At 40.6% G+C, this 20,019-nt stretch overlaps 1 protein-coding gene across 15 annotated transcripts in view; it reads right to left on the bottom strand.

The window, feature by feature from the left end:
- The window catches only part of RBMS3 (RNA binding motif single stranded interacting protein 3), a 1,032,337-nt gene that overhangs the window by 142,128 nt on the left and 870,190 nt on the right, over positions 1 to 20,019 (bottom strand). For all 15 annotated transcript variants that reach the window (XM_043885913.1, XM_043885914.1, XM_043885915.1 and 12 more), the window contains one exon: positions 17,939 to 18,045. In XM_043885913.1, the coding sequence (XP_043741848.1) occupies positions 17,939 to 18,045 (107 nt within the window). The remainder of the gene's footprint in view (positions 1 to 17,938; positions 18,046 to 20,019) is intronic.

The following is a 20,019-nucleotide window of genomic DNA, read 5'->3' as shown; positions in this document are numbered from 1 at the left end:
ACACCAGTTCGATTCCTGGGTCAGAGAGATCCCCTGGTGGAGGGCATGGCAACCCGCTTCAGTATTCTTGCTGGGAAAAGTCCATGGACAGAAAAGCCTGGCGGGCTTCAGACTATGAGGTCACAAGGAGTTGGACACATCTGAAGCATGGCATGGCATGCCACATACAGAGGGAAGCACTAAATTCCTTATATTGAGCCACCTTGTTTTTCTTAATTAAAAGTAATCTTTTGATGTTCTGACTACCTGATCTTTGTTGCAAAAATCTCTGTATATCCTGGCTCCTTCCCTACCTCTTTGGAAGCAGTCTCTTAGATCTGAGATGCTGTGTCCCAGGCTTAAGTCCTCAGTTTTGTCTAATGAATGACACATAATTTTCAACTTTTAGGTTCTGCATCTTGTTTGGTCAACATAGGATACCAAAATTATTTCCAGTAATCATAGTGGATACTTTGAGACATGTCAGTTTGACTTAGGAGCAAGATATTTGATATTCATAACTTTAAATGAAGAGGTAATAATTATGGAAGTACTGCTTAAAATGTACTCACTAGGGAAGTACTAGGGAAGTAACTGGATTAGTTACAAATGAATAATTATAAAAATCCCCCCTCTTCTAAGATCAGATTTAAGGCAACCTTTAATAAATAGGTAGTAAATGTCATATATTTTAGTTACCCTTGTGTACTGAATTAGCACAAGATTAAGTTCAGGAAGCCTATGAAGAAAAGGATAACTTGGTTTTCTGGGTATCATTTTTAGAGTTTAATTCTTGCAACTAATTTAAACCCTATTTGCAACTGTTAGCTGGTTATCATAAGAATTCAGTAAATGAAATAAAGTGACTTAAAAATTATATTTGTTGCTTAGACGCTAAGTCGTGTCCAACTCTTGCAACCCCACAGACTGTAGTCCACCATGCTCCTCTGTCCATTGACTTTCCCAGGCAAGAATACTGGAGTGGGTTGCCACGCCCTCCTCCAGGGGATCTTCCCAACCCAGGGATGGAACCCAGGTCTCCTACATTGGTAGGCGGTTTCTTTACAGCAGAGGGTTCCCTGGTGGTTCAGTGATAAAGAATCCTTCTGCTGAGGCAGAGGCGTGGGTTCAGTCTCTGGGTTGGAATGATCTCCTGGAGAATCCCATGGCCAGAGGAGCCTGGTGGGCTACAGTCTATGGGGTTGCAAAGATGATATGTGAAAATGACTTAAATTATAATGCATTATAAATGTTTAGGTATGGCTTCTGTAGTGAAACCTTTGTACTATCAGTTCAGTTCAGTCGCTCAGTCGTGTCCGACTCTTTGTGACCCCATGGACTGCAGCAAGCTAGGCCTCCCTGTCCATCACCAACTCCCAGAGTTCACTCAAACTCATGTCCACTGAGTCAGTGATGCCATCCAACCATCTCATCCTCTGTCGTCCTCTTCTCCTCCCACCTTCAATCTTTTTCAGCATCAGGGTCTTTTCAAATGAGTCAGCTCTTTGCATCAGGTGGTCAAAGTACTGGAGTTTCAGCTTCAGCATCAGTCCTACCAATGAACACCCAGGACTGATTTCCTTTAGGATGGACTGGTTGGATCTCCTTGCTGTCCAGGGACTCTCAAGAGTCTTCTCCAACACCACAGTTCAAAAGCATCAATTCTTCGGCGCTCAGCTTTCTTCACCATCCAACTCTCACGTCCATACATGACTACTGGAAAAACCATAGCTTTGACTAGATAGACCTTTGTTGGCAAAGTAATATCTCTGTAATATAACTTTGTTATATTTATATTTTACCAGCTTGAGAATGGCAAGGGGTCAAGAATAAAGGCTGAAACTACAAGGTTAATAGTACAGTGACTCTAGTGGTAGAAGTTAGTAAAAATTTATAAATCCAAAGCACAAACTGACTGAGAAGGTGAAGGTGTCATATGTGATCCCTGAAGTGTGGATATCCAAGCCATTCAGAGCAACTGATAAAAATCACCAGAAAACCGCAAAATGATCAAAACCCAGTCAAGCTTTTGGCCAAAGAAAGGGCTTTTCACCTTCAGTTAAGAGAGGCAGTAATCCTAGGAAATAATATGCTCAGGGCAAAACTGAAGTCAGGGGCTCTTGCTGAATGGGGATGTAGGAGCATGACCTCCTGGCTTTCAGAAGAGGCAAGTGGCGGGGCTTTCCTGGGGGCAGTTCTGCCATGGATACATGGCCACTGAGTGGTCTGTGTCTCCTGCAAGAGGCGGTCAACCATTGAGAGGGTAACAGGCAGGAAGGCCAGGGGTCTCCAAATGGAGGAAATAGGCTGCAAGTGTCAGACATTTTTATTTCTCTTAAGTGGCAGGAGGAAACAAATTAGAGATATATTTTTTTCCTTCTCTATACAAATTTAAAAGGAGGTTTCTCTTAAAATGCTGTGTTGCCATGACACCTGGTTTCACCTGAAGCTAACTATTCTCAAAACTTTGAGTTAACCAATACATTTTTCTTATGGAAATGTTTGTCTTAAGCTATGTTAATGTGCTATGCATTTACCCCAGACTCTGTAAGTTCCGCCAAATGGCTCAAACTACTTGACAAATCGGTATGTTATACTCAGATATTGTTCCCCTAATCTATGTAAATGAAACTATTTGTTTGGTAATCTGCTCTTCTACAAGATTCAAGTCAATCGTTTTATAGCCTGGGATAAATTGTCTGGTGCCATTCTGAGTTTTAAGACATTCCTTTCTTTTCATTAACAGACTGTCAGTGACTATATAACATACAGCTGAAGACTAGAAGGTGGGTACTCTTTCTGTCCCCTTCTGATGCCTATGTCAGAAGCTTTCTCTATCTCCTTTATACTTTAATAAAACTTTATTACACAAAAGCTCTGAGCGATCCAGCCTCGTCTCTGGCCCCGGATTGAATTCGTCTCCTCCGGAGGCCAAGAATCCCGCGTCTTATGGTTCAGCAACAACCTTTCACCATGTAAGGCAGGTATCTGCTCTTACCTGCTGAAGGGATGCTCCCTGGGCTGTGAGCAGCCAGTCCCTCTTCTAAAGAGAAACGTGGGAATGTGTGAGTCTTTCAGTTGTGTCTGACTCTTTGCAACTCATGGACAGTAGCCCACCAGGCTCTTCTGTCCACAGGATTCTCCAAGCAAAAATACTGGAGTTGGTAGCCATTCCCTTCTCTAGGGGATCTTCCCAAACCAGGGATCGAACCCTGGTTTCCCACATTGCAGGCAGATTCTTTACTGAGTCACCAGGGAAATCCCTCTAAAGAGAAGGTGAGGAACCAATGAGATGGGAGACAGGAAAATGTCCCAACCTACAGAAGGGGGCCAGCATTGCATGGTCCTGGATGGGACAGAAATCCTAGAAACCGTCTCATAAAAGAGGCCAACCAACCTGTGAACTGGCTCACAACACACTCTAATTTTCATAGTCCCTGAACCCTCAAAGCACTGTGAGCCTCTCCCCTCATTTCCTTCAGATCACTCAGAGCGCTTTTTCTTCTTTGGTGTTACTCGCTCCATCTGCCTTTGAGATGTCAGCGCTCAGGACGAGGGCTTCCCTCCTTCTCTCTCCTTCTGTGTCGTGATGACATTCACCTTCTGATCCCAGCTACTGTTTATCAGTGGAGCCCCAAATCTGGGTCTCAAAATCAAGTATCTAAACTGAGTTCCAGACAATCACTGCCAAGATTAATTAGTAAGTGCATGCATCGTCAGTATCTTCTAAAGTTATCGTTTCCTATTTGGGTGTTTACTATTATCCTCTCATAGAAAGTATTCTCTTCAGCCTCTGCTTCCACCTTCCTTTCAACCCACCAGCCATTACTCTGTGCTGTGAAATTTGTTCTTACAGCGGGCAGATCCAACCAGCATGGGGTCACCGAAGGGATAAAGCACGGCTTACAGAGCCCTTCATGATCAGATGTGTGTGTACCTCTGACCTCGGCCACTTTCCTGTGCGATTCCAGACCCCACCCTTCACCAACTCAGACAGACACTCACCCTGTCCTGTAGTGTGACCTCCGGGCCTCTGTGGCTACAGGTGTTAGCTGGAAACTGTGTAGCACTGAGGGAATGTGGAAATTCCCTTCTCCAGGCTCAGACTAAATGTCGTGGCCTCTAGAAGCCACTTGCCTCCATGGAGCCTTAACCCCTGCCTTTGTTCTGCCCCCATGATGCAGGACGGGAGTGAATCTGACCACACGTGCTGTTTGTGTGCCTCTCCTAAATGGGCTCCTGGCTGATTCCATCTTGATATCTCCTCTTCCCAAGCCAGTTATTGGAACATAACAGACTCATCAGATGATTGTTCAATGAATTAGTGGATGAACATATGACTTGAAAATTTTGAATTTGGACTTCAGTTAAATTTATATTTGGGTCTTGTTCTTTTTTTTTTTTTTGCTGTGCCACACCACATCCGGGATCTTGTTGCCCTACCAGGGATCGAACTTGTGCCCGCTGCAGCAGAAGTGCAGACCTCCAACCACTAGAATGCCAGAGAAGTCCCAAATTTGTATCTGAAAATGGAACTGCGGTACTTTGAATTTTTATTTTGCCAGTAAGATTTCCTTAAAAAAAATTAAAATGAACTCAATCGAACTTCTAAAGACAGTATCTCAGCCCTTGATTTTTGATTAGCAGAGATAGGGAGAAGCAAAGTGATTACTGGGGTCACTGAGAGAGCTTCCTGATGCAACAGGGTAGCTAGTGCACTTGAACCATAATATCAGCAGGAATCCAAGAAGAACTTGAGGCCCCTCCTTACCCAGGTGCCTGACCCTGAAAGCAAAGAATAGAAGACTGTTAAAAGTCATCTTGAAATCCCCAGAGGTTTGTCAGCAATCAATTAAACGAAATGCAGGAGATGTATCACTTACAAAGAAAATAGCAAAAATACGCAGAGAATAAGAGAAGATTTGCCTCCTTGTGTTCGAGAAAAGACCATCAAGGGGAGTTATGCTGCTGCTTATGCACTTTGCCATCATGATATTTCCTCTTTTCAGCTTTTGCTATAACATTCATATCAGACAGAGATGTTATCCCCTATCCAGCAATAGAAAAGGACAAGATAAAAAAGATGCAGACAGAATTAAGACTGCAAAAATCTATGACTGCACACACAAAAAAAGCATTGTTCAAAGGGAAGCAGAATAAAAGGTATCTTAGCATTATGTGCGTGGGTGCACCCTAAGTCGCTTCTGTCCTTTCTAACTCTTTGCGACCCCTATAGCCTGCCCGACTCCTCTGTCCATGGGATTCTCCTGGCAAGAACACTGGAGTGGGTTGCCATGTCCTCCTCCAGGGGATCTTCTTGACCCAGGGATCGAACCTGCGTCTCTAATGTCTCCTGCATTGGGAGGCAGCTTCTTTACCACTAGCACCACCTGCATGGTATCATGTAGCTAAAGGTCTCAAAGTCTGGGGAAAAGAGAACAAGTTCTAGTCTGAGTCTGTCATTAAAACCAAAGTTAAATGAAGCCTTGATTGATAATCATAAAAGAGACAAGAGAACATTGCCATATTTTATGTAGGTGCTTCTGTTTTCACCTCAGTCTAAATGACTGATCTTCGTAGATTCCAAGACATAGTTTTGCTTTACTTTTTAAAGTCTGTGAAATCGAGGCTAACAGGATACTTGATGGCATTCGAGAGTTTGGCAAGTTTCTCCTCTTTTTTAGTGGTATTTAAAATAGTATTTTGTCTTTAATTGATTGCTGTTTTACAGTCAGGGTTGCAGTGTCCATACTATTAAACCCCACACAGGTAAATCAGGTAAAAAATATAAGATGTTGAGGTTACTTCCAGGGCGAGCCGGTGTAGCTAGATAGGTGAAAGTCTCGGGTATCTAGCTAAATGATCTGTATCCTTCCAGATCCCAGATAAGGTTTGATGTCATATGGAAATTGTAAGCTTCTGCTTACATATTGATAGGGGACTTCCCTGGTGGTCCAGTGGCTAAGAATCTGCCTGCCAAAGCATCGGACATGGGTTCAATCCCTGGTCTGGGAAGATTCCACATGCTGCAGGGCAACTAGGCCCATGCTTCACAACTATTGAACCCACAAGCCCTAAAGCCCATATCTGCAACAAGAGAAGCCACAGTAATTAGAAGCCTATGAACTGCAACTGGAGAGTAGATCCTGCTCTCCACACTAGACAAAGCCTGCACAGCAATGAAGGCCCAGCACAGCCAAAAGTAAAATAAATACATTTAAAAAATATTGATGGGGACCACTCTGCATCTTGTGACTGGTGGGCTGCCAAGACAGCGCCAACCATTCAAGAAGTCCCCCAGTTGGCTGGTACCTCACATAGTTGCCCTGATCCACGGGGACTGCATCGAGGGTCCACAGGAGACATGGTGATCAACCATCAGCCTTTCTCCTTGTAAATGCTTGATGTAATCTTCTCAGCCTTGAGCCCCTCCTAATTCCTCCTCCCCAAGAACATGAGTGAGTTTTTCTAGCCTCTTGCTTGGGAGTAAAGAGAAGGCGGAGGACTAGAGCTCATCATCAATCATATTTTATCCAAACTTACACTATCACAGGAATTTACAAGACTTGCCTTTTACCTTCAGTGATCATAGGTTAGTAAACATTAGATCCGGCAGTTTTAAAATAAGGACATTTAACTAAGAAAGCTTTCATGCTGAGTGACTGAGAATTCAAGTTCATGTGCCAATGGGAAGAATTCTTTTGAGATTAGAAGGGTCGTTCACCTTGAGTCTGCTCTCCAAATTACAGGCAAAACACATGAAATGAAAAGAACTACATCTGGTCGGCTGATTATTACACTTAACTCCAAGAGCTGTCATGTCGCCTAAGAGACAATTTCTCTTTTCAAGATCATATATATAAAAATTCTCTTTACTTCAAAGTTAAAAGGACTATTTGCAGAACCTAGGTGTGTTGATAGATACATCTTAACTATTCCCCCAAGGTCTCATTAAAAAAAAGATTTGGACAAGTAGCTGTCATGCACTGTGATACAGCCAATGGAAACAGTAGTCAATTATATATATGATGTTTCTACTTTCATAGAATACAGCTGAATATAACCTGAATTTACATGCAATTACTACTAAGTTTTTCAAGTAATTCTTTAGATATACTATTTCATAGGTAACTGTACTTCAGTTTCTCTTCAATATTACTTCTAATAGCTCAATGGGGCAGGACTTTAATTCAATATCTCTGAAACAAATTTTCTGATGTTCAGTCTTGCAAAATAAAATTGCAGTCAATATGGCTTGAAAGCTAACAGAAATGGTAAAATCCTGGGCCTGTTGTCAGGGTCTTCTTAGACTTAACACATCACTGACCAGGGAATTTTTGAAGAAAGTAACACCTGTGGCCAGTGATGTTATGTAAGTAAACACTGAAACATCTCTGGTCAATAACATTCAGGTAACGAAAGATGCATCAATACTTCTCTGATCAATAATGAGTTAATATGAAGGACTGGTGATTGATCAAATAGTCTAAGCAGGATGCACTGGTCATAAAAGATCCAACTAAAGGCCATGGGGCCACGTATGTGAGTTCTGCCTTGTCTTCCTCACTGCTAGGAATGTCTCCAGGCACATGCTTTATAGTAACATTGGTGATACCTAGGGACAACCAAATGCTCTCAAGACACTCAACAAAATGTTCTGTTGTGAGGGTTCCCTATGAGTGGTGACTAGAAGGATTGCCTCTTTTCTCCAGATTTTATGGAGCATGTTTGCTGCTACTTCCACAGACATCTATGTGCCCTTCAGCATCAACACTGGCCATATGAATGTGACTGGATTTGGTTCCTACAGAACAACACGCCCTTCTTATCATATGCAAACAGGTGAGTAGAAAATAATGATATAAATGATAGTATAAATAATTCAATGTATCAGATTTTTCTTGCTAAGGAAGATAGCAAGAATGGGTCAAAGGATTAAGGATCTTTATGAAATAATTCCAAGTCTACTAGTCACTCATAGACTCAATAAATTAATGAACATAGGATTAGAACTTTCCCCAAATTCCTTAGAAAGTTTTATACATATTTGTTGAGTAGGATAAGAACCAATGTCTTTAAATCCATAAAACCTGATGATAGACTGTAACACAACTCTTCAAATAAAGACAGCTGACTCATACACTGGTAGCAGTTTATTTTCATATCCAAGCAAATTTCTTGTTACCTGAATGGGAGAGACAAAAACTTAACCAAGAGACTGGATCCCACTTAAGGACAGTGAACATAAAACAAGATAGAATGCATTCTTGTTATCTGAAGTAATTATATTCTATGACGTCACCATGAACACTGAATTAGTGAATGCTGAGTCACTGCTCTTAGAGGAAATATACGGTTAGGTCTGGTCACAACATTTTTACCAACTAATCAATAAAAAACCTTGTTTTATATGTCTAAAGACACCATATTTAATATATGTTGCTTATTCATTAACATTGAGCTCATGGGCAACAGCACTCTAAGTAACGCCTCAATGAAGTCTGTCTTCATTTTTCCATATTTTCTCCATAAGGCACATTATGGATTTCTTTCACTTAGAAACACCAGACAGCACTTCAAAACTACAATTTAGGGCCACTTTGAAAATGGAAAACACCAATATAAAGCATGAACAAGCAAAAATGTAGCCCTAGCATAGAGAAAACTTACCTCAACTTAATAAAGGACATACACGACAAACTTACAGCTAATATCATGCTCAATGGTGAAAAGCTGAAAGCATTTCCTCTAAGATTAGGAACAAGACAAGGATGTCCACTCTCACCACTTTAATTCAACATAGTTTTGGAAGTCCTAGCTATGACAACCAGAATAAAAAGGAAGTAAAGGGAATCCAAACTGAAAAAGAAGTTAAACTGTTACTGTTTGCAGATGACATAATACTATACACAGAAGATACTAAAGATACTGCCAGAAAACTTCTAGAGCTCATCATTGAGTTTGATAAAGTTGCAGGTTACAAAACTAATACAAAGAAATCTGTTGCATTTCTATACACTAACAATGAAAGATCAGAAAAAGAAATTCAAGGAACAATTCCACTTACCATCACAGAATAAACCTACCAAAGGAGACAAAAACTTGTACTGTGAAAACTGTAAGGACACTGATGAAAGAAATCAAAGAAGACAAAAACAGATGAAAAGATATACCATGTTCGTGGATTGGAACAATCAATGTTGTCAAAATGACTATACTACTCAATGCCAAGTACAGATTCAATACAATCTCTATCAAATTACTAATGCCATGTTTTTTTCACAGAACTAAAACAAAAACCTTAAAATCGGTATGGAGACACAAAACCTCCAGATAGTCAAAACAACCTTGAGAAAGCAAGGCAGAGCTGGAGAAATCAGGCTCCTTGACTTCAGACTATACTACAAAGCTATAGTCATCAAAAAAGTATTGTACTTGAACAAAAACTGAAATACAGATCAGTGAAATAGGATAGAAACCCAGAAATAAACCCACGCACCTATCATTAATTAAATTATGATAAACCAGGCAAGATTACACTATGCTGGGAAGACAGTCTCTTCAACAAATGGTGCTGGGAATACTGGACAGCTCCATGTAAAAAATGAAATTAGAACATTCTTTACACCATATACAAAATTAAGCTCAAAATGGATTAAAGGCCTAAATGTGAGATTGAACACTGTAAAAATCTTAGAGGAAAACAAAGGTAGAACACTCTAGGACATAAATTGCAGCAATATCTTTTTTGACCCATCGGCCATAATAATGGAAACAAAAACAAAAATAAACAAATGGGAGCACTCAAACATGTATATTACTGTGTGTGAAATAGATGGCCAGTCCAAGTTCAATGCATGAAACAGGGCACTCAAAGCCAGTGCACTGGGACAGCCCTGACGGATGGGATGGCGAGGGAGGTGGGAGGGGGTTCAGGATGGGGGCGTGAGTGCACCCGTGGCTGATTCACGTCAATGTATGGCAAAAACCACAATATTGTAACTTAATTAGCCTCACAATAAACAAATTCAAAAGTAGTGCAAAAGAAACAATAAATAAAAAGACAATCAATAGATTGGGAGAAAATATTTACCAATAAAATGATAGACAAATATTAGTCTCCAAAATTTACAAACAGTTCATGATGCTCAACAGCATCAAAACAACACACTCAAAAATTGGGGAGAAGACCTGAATAAACATTTCCCCATAGAAGACATACAGATGGCAAAGAGACACATGAAAAGATCAACATTTCTAATTATTAGAGGAATGCACATCAAAACTACAATGAGATATTACTTCATACCAGTCAGAATGGCTATCATCAAAAAGCCCCCAAACAATAAATGCTAGAGAGGGTGTGGGGAGAAGGGAAGCCTTCTACATTGGGGGTGGGAATGTCAACTGGTACAGCCACTATGGAAAACAGTGTGAAGTTTCCTTAAAAAACTAAAAATAGAGCTACTCTATGACACTGCAATCTCACTTCTGAGTATACATCGGGAGAAAAGCATGATCTGAAAGGATACGTGAACCCCAGGGTTCCCTGCAGTGCTGTTAACATTAGCCAAGACACAGAAGCAGCCTCAATGTCCATTGACAGAGCAATGGATAACGAAGATGTGGTACGTGTATACAATGGAAGACTACTCGGTCATTAAAAGAATGAAATAATGCCACTTGCAGCAACGTGGATGGACTTAGGGGTTACCATACCAAGTGAAGCAAGTCCGAGAGGGAGAAATATCATGTGACATCCCTTATACGTGGGATCTAATAAAACATATACAAATGAGCTTACTAAACAGAAGCAGACTCAGAGACTTAGAGAACAAACTTGTGATTTGGGGGGAAGGATGGGGGAGCGAAGGGGTAGTTAGGAGTGTGGAATGAATATATACACACTGCTATATTAAAAATGGATAACCAACAAGGACATACTGCATAGCACATGGAACTCCACTCAATGTTCTTTGGTAGCCTGGATGGGAGGGCAGTTCGGGGGAGAAGTGATACATGTGTATGTATGGCTGAGACCTTCTGCTGCCCACCTGAAACTATCACAACATTGTTAATTGGCTATACCCCAATACAAACTTAAAAGTTAAAAAAAATGTAGCCCTAAATAAGGACACTATTTAATATAATAAGAACTGAAACAAGAAGGCAAAGTATCACGTGTTCAACCTCAGCTGGGAGTGTGTACTTGGTGACTCAAACTTTTTGCTGTTCTGCACATATTCAAATGACTAAGAAAGGGGACTTTTCTGGTGGTCCAGTTATTTAGATTCAGTGCTCCCCGTGCAGGCAGTCTGGGTTTGACCCCTGTTCAGGGAATTAGATCCCACACGCTGCAGTGAAAAGTCCACATGTCACAATTCAAGATTCCCGCATGCTGCAACAAAGATCAATGATCACACATGCTGTGGCTAAGACCCGGTGCAAGCAAATAGACAAAATAAATATTTTTTTAAAAAATGACCATGAAAGCACTGGGAATACTGATGCTGGGTAGCAAATAAGTTTTAGTAAGTGGGATAAATATACACATTTGGAGCCCACAAATTGCGTCTTTCTTCATTGATTATTTCATGAGTCTGAGTGTTTCACTAAACAAAAGGAAATTTTGTAAGTTAACACCACTACTTATAAGGACTCTAAAAATCCCTTACACTGAAGAATTTGGTAACCTCACGCTTGAAATAGATTAGGGTGTAGAAACCTAAAGATTATTTACATTTAGCACTATGAAGCCTATAAAATATGCAAGAAAATTCCTGCTTCCTATTTTTTTGTTTTTTCAAATTCAATATTTATTTATTTGGCTGAACTGGGTCTTAGCTGTGACATATGGGATCTAGTTCCCAGGGATCAAACCTGGGCCCCCTGAATTGGGAGCTTGAAGGTTTAGCCACTAGACTACCAGGGAAGTCCCCTAAATCTTTGTCAAGTCTAGAAAGTCACCATCTGTGTTATCAGAATGCTTCTTCTTTTGAAGATAATAGTTTTGAAAGATACTGGAAAGTACTTGAGCATGTACTCTTCATAACCACAGAGGTTGCATAAACACATTCATAATTGCCATTATTTGGCAGAATAGGTCGGTTAATAATTTATCCTCTTTCCCTTTAAAAACACCAACCATATAATCCATCAGTTCTCAAGAGTAGCTCAATCTTCTTGGTATCTAGCAAGGCTTCATGCTTTTCTTTTACTTTTGCATTTTTCTTTCATCTTCTCCATCCAAGTCCCCTCCCCTTGCCAGCTCTTGGCTTTTTTGATTACATGGCCTTCAAGAGAAAATCGGCTAGAAATTTGAAAACCACGTAATGCTTCAGTGCTAAATAATTCTTGAATGCAAATGATGATTGTGAATATGATCTTATGAAACATTAACAATATTGGTCAAAGTAAAATTAATTTCTACTTGTTTTAGGATATATTTTTAAGTCAAAAATTCAGCTGGAAAGTGATATGAACAGTAGATTTTCTTTCAAACATGTTACATCATTAACAATAATATTTGGAAACTAGAGAGATGTAGCATAAAACTAGAAATCGAGGATTGACAGTCAAGTCATGTGAAATGCATAGTGAGGCTGGCTTTCCAGTTAAACAGCCCTGAGTTGTGTGTGTGATGATATTATGGTAGTTGTAATAGGAGCTAATCCTTGGGTAAGTACATGCTGCCAGACACCGTGCCCACGACTGTACCTTCAACACCTCATTTAATCCTCCCATTCACCACGGGTTTGCTGCCAACCATTCTCCTCCTACTGATGAGGGAACAGAGACTGTCGCTCGGCTTGAGAGGGCCAGAGCTTGGCCCTTTAGTCACTCAAGTAGCATGCCTGGTAAATTAATGATCAAACGCAAACAATTTTGAGCATATCACAGACGTTAACACACATGATTCCTAAAAATTTAGGAAGAATTGTTATTTTAAATGGGGTACACTACAGAAGGACTGAAAATTTGTTAAATAACACTCCGAAGCTTAAGTTCCTTCTCTCAGCTTTATTCTCTCTGAGCCACTCAGCACCCAAGGACATGGATGCATCCACTGGACAGGTGACAAGGTAGAACTTTTCAACTTTTGGAAGAAATGGGGGGTTTAAATGCGTACAGATCAATTGCTCAGCTACTTACCCTGAAAATAGTCAGTCAATCAAATGAATAGTTAATGGTTAGTAACAAGACAAATGTGAGTTGATATTCTACTGACTACTGTTTTTGTTATTTTTGTTTGTTTTTGTTGTTATTTGGCTTTGGTTTTCTTAACCTGTTTATAAGTATGAAGCCAGTTACAGAGAGTGATTTTATTTCTGAAACACTGAATGATATTCGATTCTACTTTGAATCTCCTACTTTGCCGTTTTAGGGTCCCAGAGGATAGGGAATCTGTCTGTATGCTTCCATCATGTCTGTAGTATCCAGTCTTGGATACTTTGGCTTCGACTTCATGTTACCAGCTGTGTTAGCCCCTAATAAGAGAGTCAGCCTGTCCTTTGAAGCCAGAAACTGACTTCTCTTCTCCAGCTATGAAAAGTCCTAGATGGCAGCCTCTTCCAATAGCAACTGCTGCATCTACACTGAAAATCTGTTGTTTACTGTAGCAATATTCATGGATTATCTTAGCAAGAGACAGCTGCTTCTGCTTCTTTTTTAAACTAGCATCATGAGCCAATCTCTGCCTACTTCAGACTTTTCTTCTGCAGCTTCCTCACCTCTCTCAGTCTTCCTAGAATTCAGGAGAGTTAGGGCTTGGCTCTGGATTAGGTATTGGCCTAAGGGAATGTTGTGTCTGGCTTGATCTTCTACCCAGACCACTAAAACTTTCTGCATGTGAGTAATAAGACTGTTTGCTTTTCTATCATTCATGTGTTCACTGAAGTAGCGCTATAATTTCCTTCAAGAATTTTTCCTTTGTGGTCACTACTTGGCTAACTGTTTGGCACAAGAGGTCTAACTTTCCATCTGTCTGGGCTTTAAATATGCCTTCCTCATTAAGCTTAATTTTTTTTTCTAGCTTTTGATTTAAAGTGAGGGACATGGGATGCTTGAATACTTAGAGGCCATTAACTGGCCTAATTTCAGTGTTGCTGTGTCTAAGGGACAGGGAGGCCGGAGGAGAGGGGAGAGACAGGGGAGTGGCTGGTCAGTGGAGAAGCCTGAACACACACATTTGTGGATTAAATTCACTGTCTTATGTGGGCACAGTTCATGGTGCCCCAAAACAATCACAGTAATCATATCCAAGATCACGGATCACCTATTTGTTATGGTGGTCCTTTCGGTCTAGTAGTTAAGAGTCTGCCTGCCAATGGAGGGGACAGGGGTTCAATCCTTGGTCCTGGAAGATCCCACATGCTGCAGGCCAACTAAGACTGCATGCCACAATGCCTGAGCCCACCCTCTAGAGCCCGTGCTCACAATAAGAGCAGCCACCACAAGAAGCCCAAGCACTGCAACTAGAGAAAGCTGTGTGCAGCAACAAAGACCCAGTGCAGCCACAAATAAGTGAAATGAAATCATTTTTAGAAAATAGTAAGACTGTTGGAGCCCTTGGAAAGAAAAGGCTCACAGTACCACTCCCGACCCTTCTGCTCCAGCTTGGGGTGTCACTTGAGAGGTTAATTAATAACTTTCAAATATTTCAGTGTTTTTCACTTATGCAAAAATAGGTCCACCCGCATGTACCTATATTTCAAAACCTGGCTAATTTACGTTAATTCATGTGTATGATGGGTTCAATATTAGCATTTCATCAAACTATGCTAAAAGAACTGTTATCAAAATGCCACCCAGAATAAAACAGCTTTACATCATAAATGAAAAGTTTAATTAGCCTATCAATTGTCATGTTTAAGGTACTTTGAAGTTGCTTGCAATCCACTGGCTTTGTGTTTGAAGCATTGGCTCAGAAATCCTTCTCACACTGTCACTTTTTTTTTTTTTTTTAATATATATTTATTTATTTATTTGACTGCATGAGGTCTTAGTTACAGAGACTTAGTTACAGCACATGGGATCTTGTTCCCTGACCAGGGTTTATGAACCCGGGCCCCCTGCATTGGAAGCAGAGAGTCTTAGCCACTGAACCACCAGGGAAGTCCCACACTGTCACTTTTTTACCTGACTTTAGAGATAGGACAAGTAAAGAGTAGCCTCAATGTACACTATGATCTCAGGGTCTGAAGCATCAGAACCTACATTATAATTTTTTAATTTTATCTAGTGTTAATGTTAGTTGTTCAGTTGTGTCTGACTCTGCTCCTCTGTCCACGGAATTCTCCAGGCAAGAATACTGGAGTGGGTATCCATTCCCTTTTCCAGGGGGTCTTCCGAACCCAGGGATTGAACCCAGGTCCCCCTGGGTTCTCTCTCTTTGCAGGTGGATTCTAAGGCAACCATTATTTTACACAATAACACAAACAAGCAGAAACAAACACCCACAATGATCTCCTTAAAAAGCTGGAGACTACAAGGGCTACGAGACAAACGAGAAACAAAACTGCCCACCGGAAATGGACTTCAAGGGAAGATGCACGTCTCAATCTGGATGAGGGAAGGGAGCAAATAAAAAAAGTCTCCCCCAAGAATCTGACCCACATCCTTGCTTTGGTTAGAGTTTCAACGGATACAATCTATGTGGTCAAAGACCTAAAGCAGAGAATGCAGGTAGTGCCCCCAGGTGACTAACAGGAGCAAATGCAAACTGTTTTGCAACACTATAATAAGAGCTTTCAGCACTTTTAAAATATGGAAAAAAACAACAAATAATATGTGTGTCTTGGAAACAATGAAATACAATAATTAGAATGGATGGCCTTCTAAGAAATGATTAAATATTGCTTACATAGGATTAACTTGTACGATGTCATACCATACACACCAGACTTACATACACATGTATTTTACTCTAGCAAGTACAATGCAAAGGGGAAATACAAGAAAAAATACATAGTAACATAATAATGGGCAAAGTAATCCAATATTTTTGGTGTATCTACTTCTAAAACCATAGTCATGGTGTAAAAATTAAAACACTCATCTCAAAACCAAGATACCTGATAAGCATACTTTTAGTTCATGCCATTTTTTTTTTCCTGATTTCTTGTCTCTGAATGTCTCTATGTACTTGGAATAAGCTTCTATTCATCACAGATATATTTATGATGGCCCCTTGATTCTCACATTCAACGAGAAAACCTGTAGCTCTTAAAAAACAACTTTAGAAAATGAATATTAGGAATATACCTTTAAAACTTACATTTAAATTGCAAGTGCTCTGGATCCTAAACTTGACCCCACAATGCTTCTTTGGCAATAACAGCACATGTGGTCTTTGTCATGTCTAAAACCCAGAGCCCTGGATTTTGTACAGAGTAGCAGAGAGGGTTCTCTAAGTTTATATTTCTTTTACGTTTATTGGTTTGGTTTCTAAGATGTGTAGAGTCATGTGAGGGGTCCTGCCACAACTGGCATCTATTCAGTGAACGCAATAATACAGGAACTGTAATTCCAGTCATGAGTGCTAAGTTATCTAGTTAAAAACTGAGGCTTTGGGGTTATGGTCTGTGATCCAGAAATCTCTAATCAGCAAGCATTTGACTCAAGTAAATTTTGAAAGATCAAATGAGTCCTTCTGGACCACGGATGGATGATTGCCATGGGAGCAATGTGGAAAAATGCTGTCATAGATCAGCTGTCTTCCGGGAGCAGCGGGGCTCCCCGCTGGTCACAAACTGCCCACTTTGGTCACACCCTGCCTCTTCTGTACTGACACAGCACAGACTGTCTTTCTAAAACTAAAATACTGAACCCCCCCTGTTTTTAGCTTCAAGTGCTCCATGGCAATTCTCTTTTTAAGGTAATGAATTACAGATTACATAGTATTTGAACATAGCTATCTACTTTACGAGGGGTTTTGAGATCTACATGGAAATACTCAAAAATACGGTCTTAGAAACTGAAAAGTGGCTAAAGGTTTTGCTGAGTAAAAAAACTCGGCCTCTTTTCTCTCCTTACAACTGTAATCTCAGTATTGAAAGTGCAAAATGCTGTGCCAAGTAGGATGCCGCTTAAATGGATGAAGTAGATGCTTTGAATAGAAATACTAAATAAAGCTCTTCTGTTGAAATGATGGGCTTGGTATAAAATGGCATTTATTCAAGGCATTCAAACAACTCCATTCTATTTCACAAAGAATAAAAAGACCTCTTAGAAGCCCAGACACATTTTCCTTGTCTTCCTATAACAAAAATAACCAAAGGGAATCATCCCCAAGTGGCATTGAAGCCATAAGCTTGCTTTTCTCCTGTTTTGTGTTAGGAGACTAGATGGGTAATTAACTGTCAAATGCTTTTCTCCTTGTTGTGAAAAGTAGAACCCTGTGTGTACCAGCTTTTCTTTCTCCTTGACCATCAGAAAATGCCACATTTTATGTTGATGCGTACATATAAAACACAGATCAACACATGTATGAGCATTTGGGCATGCTCCAAGTACACATAAAAATAAAACTAGACCATCATAATGGCAGAATGAAATAAATCTAACTTTGTTTTCTTTCAAACACAAACATGTAACTCTCACTGTTGATGTCACTGAAAGTATTTTCTTAAGTAATCATACCCTTATTTTATAACTATGACACAATTATGGAGCAATTCTTTGTGGCAGTCTTTCAGGAACTACTGATATCTATTGGTTTCACATTTGCTGAAAGAGGATTTACCGACAGTGCAGAACTAGGGTCAGTCTGGAAGTCCTATTCTCCTTCTCAACTAATCATATTCTGATGAAATCGATATAGGTCTGCTCATTTGCCCCCTTTGAAGCCATCTGGTTTTCTGTGGGACCTGGTTTCCTCATGGCCCCGTATGTCTGTCTCGCCAGCCCTCTGAGGGATGTCTGTGGCCACATGTCTGAGCACAGGTCGGTCAGGACTCACCTCTCCTTCCCTGGGCCAGGGCCTTCCATTCTGGGTGTATTTACTTTGATTCTGTCGCTTCTTTTGTCCTCCATCAGCGAATTTGCACAGTAAAGGCTCAGTAGGGGCTGGGAAGATAAGAAACCAATTTTACATTAGCAAATCCCCTTCAAAATCAGTGATTATATGAGTCACAGTAGTGCTTTGTGATGCATATCTTTTGAAGTCTTTTTGCTTCTGGAGAGATATTTGGCCCCCTTTTAGTTTCAACTTGGTTGGCGGCTGTTCTAACTAACTGGGCTTCAAAAAAGTACTGGCAGACCATCAAAGCATATAACAAATATCGTTGAAAAAATAACCAGTTTAAGCAGAATGTGCACTTGCCTTAGAGGTAGAGTAAGAAGACAAGAACCAACCCCTTCTGATCATGATGGTGTTAAAAACAAGACAACAAGCCTGAAATGGAGTCACTTATGCTAAACCCCTTGTCACTGAACAGACTTAAGTACAGTTTCAGCCTCTCTGAGAAGTGGAATCTGAAATGACTTGGTCAACACTCAGAGGTCACCTGCCTGGTAGACTCCTGCCTTCCCTTTAAAGAAAGTAACTTGGCCAGAACCAATCCACTTTTGCTAGAATGCCTTCCATTTTTCATTTTGTACAGCTCCTGGGAGCTCCTGTCTCTCTGCTGGCTGGGATGCTGCCCAGTCTGTGATCTCCCACATGTTGTACTAATTCTTTGCTCTTCTCTGTATCCTTGCCTTTTACCATGCAGCACTGCTGACTGATATACTCAGTTTTTGAGTATCTGCCATGTATATCAGAAACATCCATATTATTAAACTTCTATTTGTTTTTCTCTTGTTAAGTTACCTTTTAGTACAGGGGTTGTCTCAGTCAAGATCTTGAAGGGGTAGAGGGAAAATTATTTTCCTCTCCTACTATATATGTGTGTGTTGTTGCTTAGTCACTAAGTCGTGTCTGCCTCTTTTGCGACCCCATGGACCGGAGCCTGCCAGGATCCTCTGACCATGGGACTTTCCAGGTCAGAATACTGGGGTGGATGACTGTTTCCTTCTCCAGGGGATTGTCCTGACCTGGGATTGAACCTGCATCTCCTGCATTGACAGGTAGATTCTTTACCACTGATCTACCAGGGAAGCTCATAGATATATACGTGTGTGTGTGTGTGTGTGTGTGTGTGTGTGTGTATGTATATATACATTTAAAAGTCCCTTTTATTGGTGAAACTTTGGAAGGTAAGGTATGGGGGAACAGCACTGCAGGAAAAGAAAAACCTGAATATGCAATTAACCTTAAGATTTCTTTTACTCACTAGCATAAAAAATTTTTCAGATGCATCCTTGAAACATATACTACCAGTTAACAATAACCTGGAAGTATATGTGGCACAGTGGTAAAGAATTCACCTGCAATGCAGGAGACCCAGGTTTGATTCCTGGCTGGGGAAGGTCCCCTAGAGAAGCAAATGGCAACCCACTCCAGTGTTCTTGCCTGGAGAATCCCATGGACAGAGGAGTCTGCTGGGCTACAGTCCATGGGGTCGCAAAGAGTCAGATGTCACTGAGTGATTAACATACACACAACAATAATCTAGCAAGACAAGGACCAAAGATAGACAGACTAGAAGATTCTAGATTTTCAACCTATCTTTAAGTTTACCATTATTGAAAAGAGAACTTTCAAAAAAACTAAGGGAACACTAAGGGAAGTTTAAAAACTCACAGGGTGAGACTTTCTTAGCTTTCAACAGAGGTTGTGGTGGTTTAGTCGCTAAGTCATGTCCGACTCTTGCGACCTCATGGACTGTAGCCTGCCAGGTTCCTCTATCCATGGGATTCACCAGGCAAGAACAATGGGGTGGGTTGCCATTTCCTTCTCCAGGGAATCTTCCCAACCCAGTAATTGAACCCAGGTCTCCTGCATTGCAGGCAGATTCTTGACTGACTGAGCTACAAGGGAAGCCCTAACAGAGATATCTTTGCAAATGATGTTTTACAATATCTTACAGTCTTCAAGTCTTCAGTTCAGTTCAGTCACTCAGTCATGTCTGACTCTTTGCTACCCCATGAATCGCAGCA

This window comes from Cervus elaphus, chromosome 24, assembly GCF_910594005.1.
Source record: "Cervus elaphus chromosome 24, mCerEla1.1, whole genome shotgun sequence".
NCBI lineage: Eukaryota > Metazoa > Chordata > Mammalia > Artiodactyla > Cervidae > Cervus > Cervus elaphus.
Note: the sequence above shows the minus strand (reverse complement) of the source record. Positions and strands in the feature narration are given on the sequence as shown.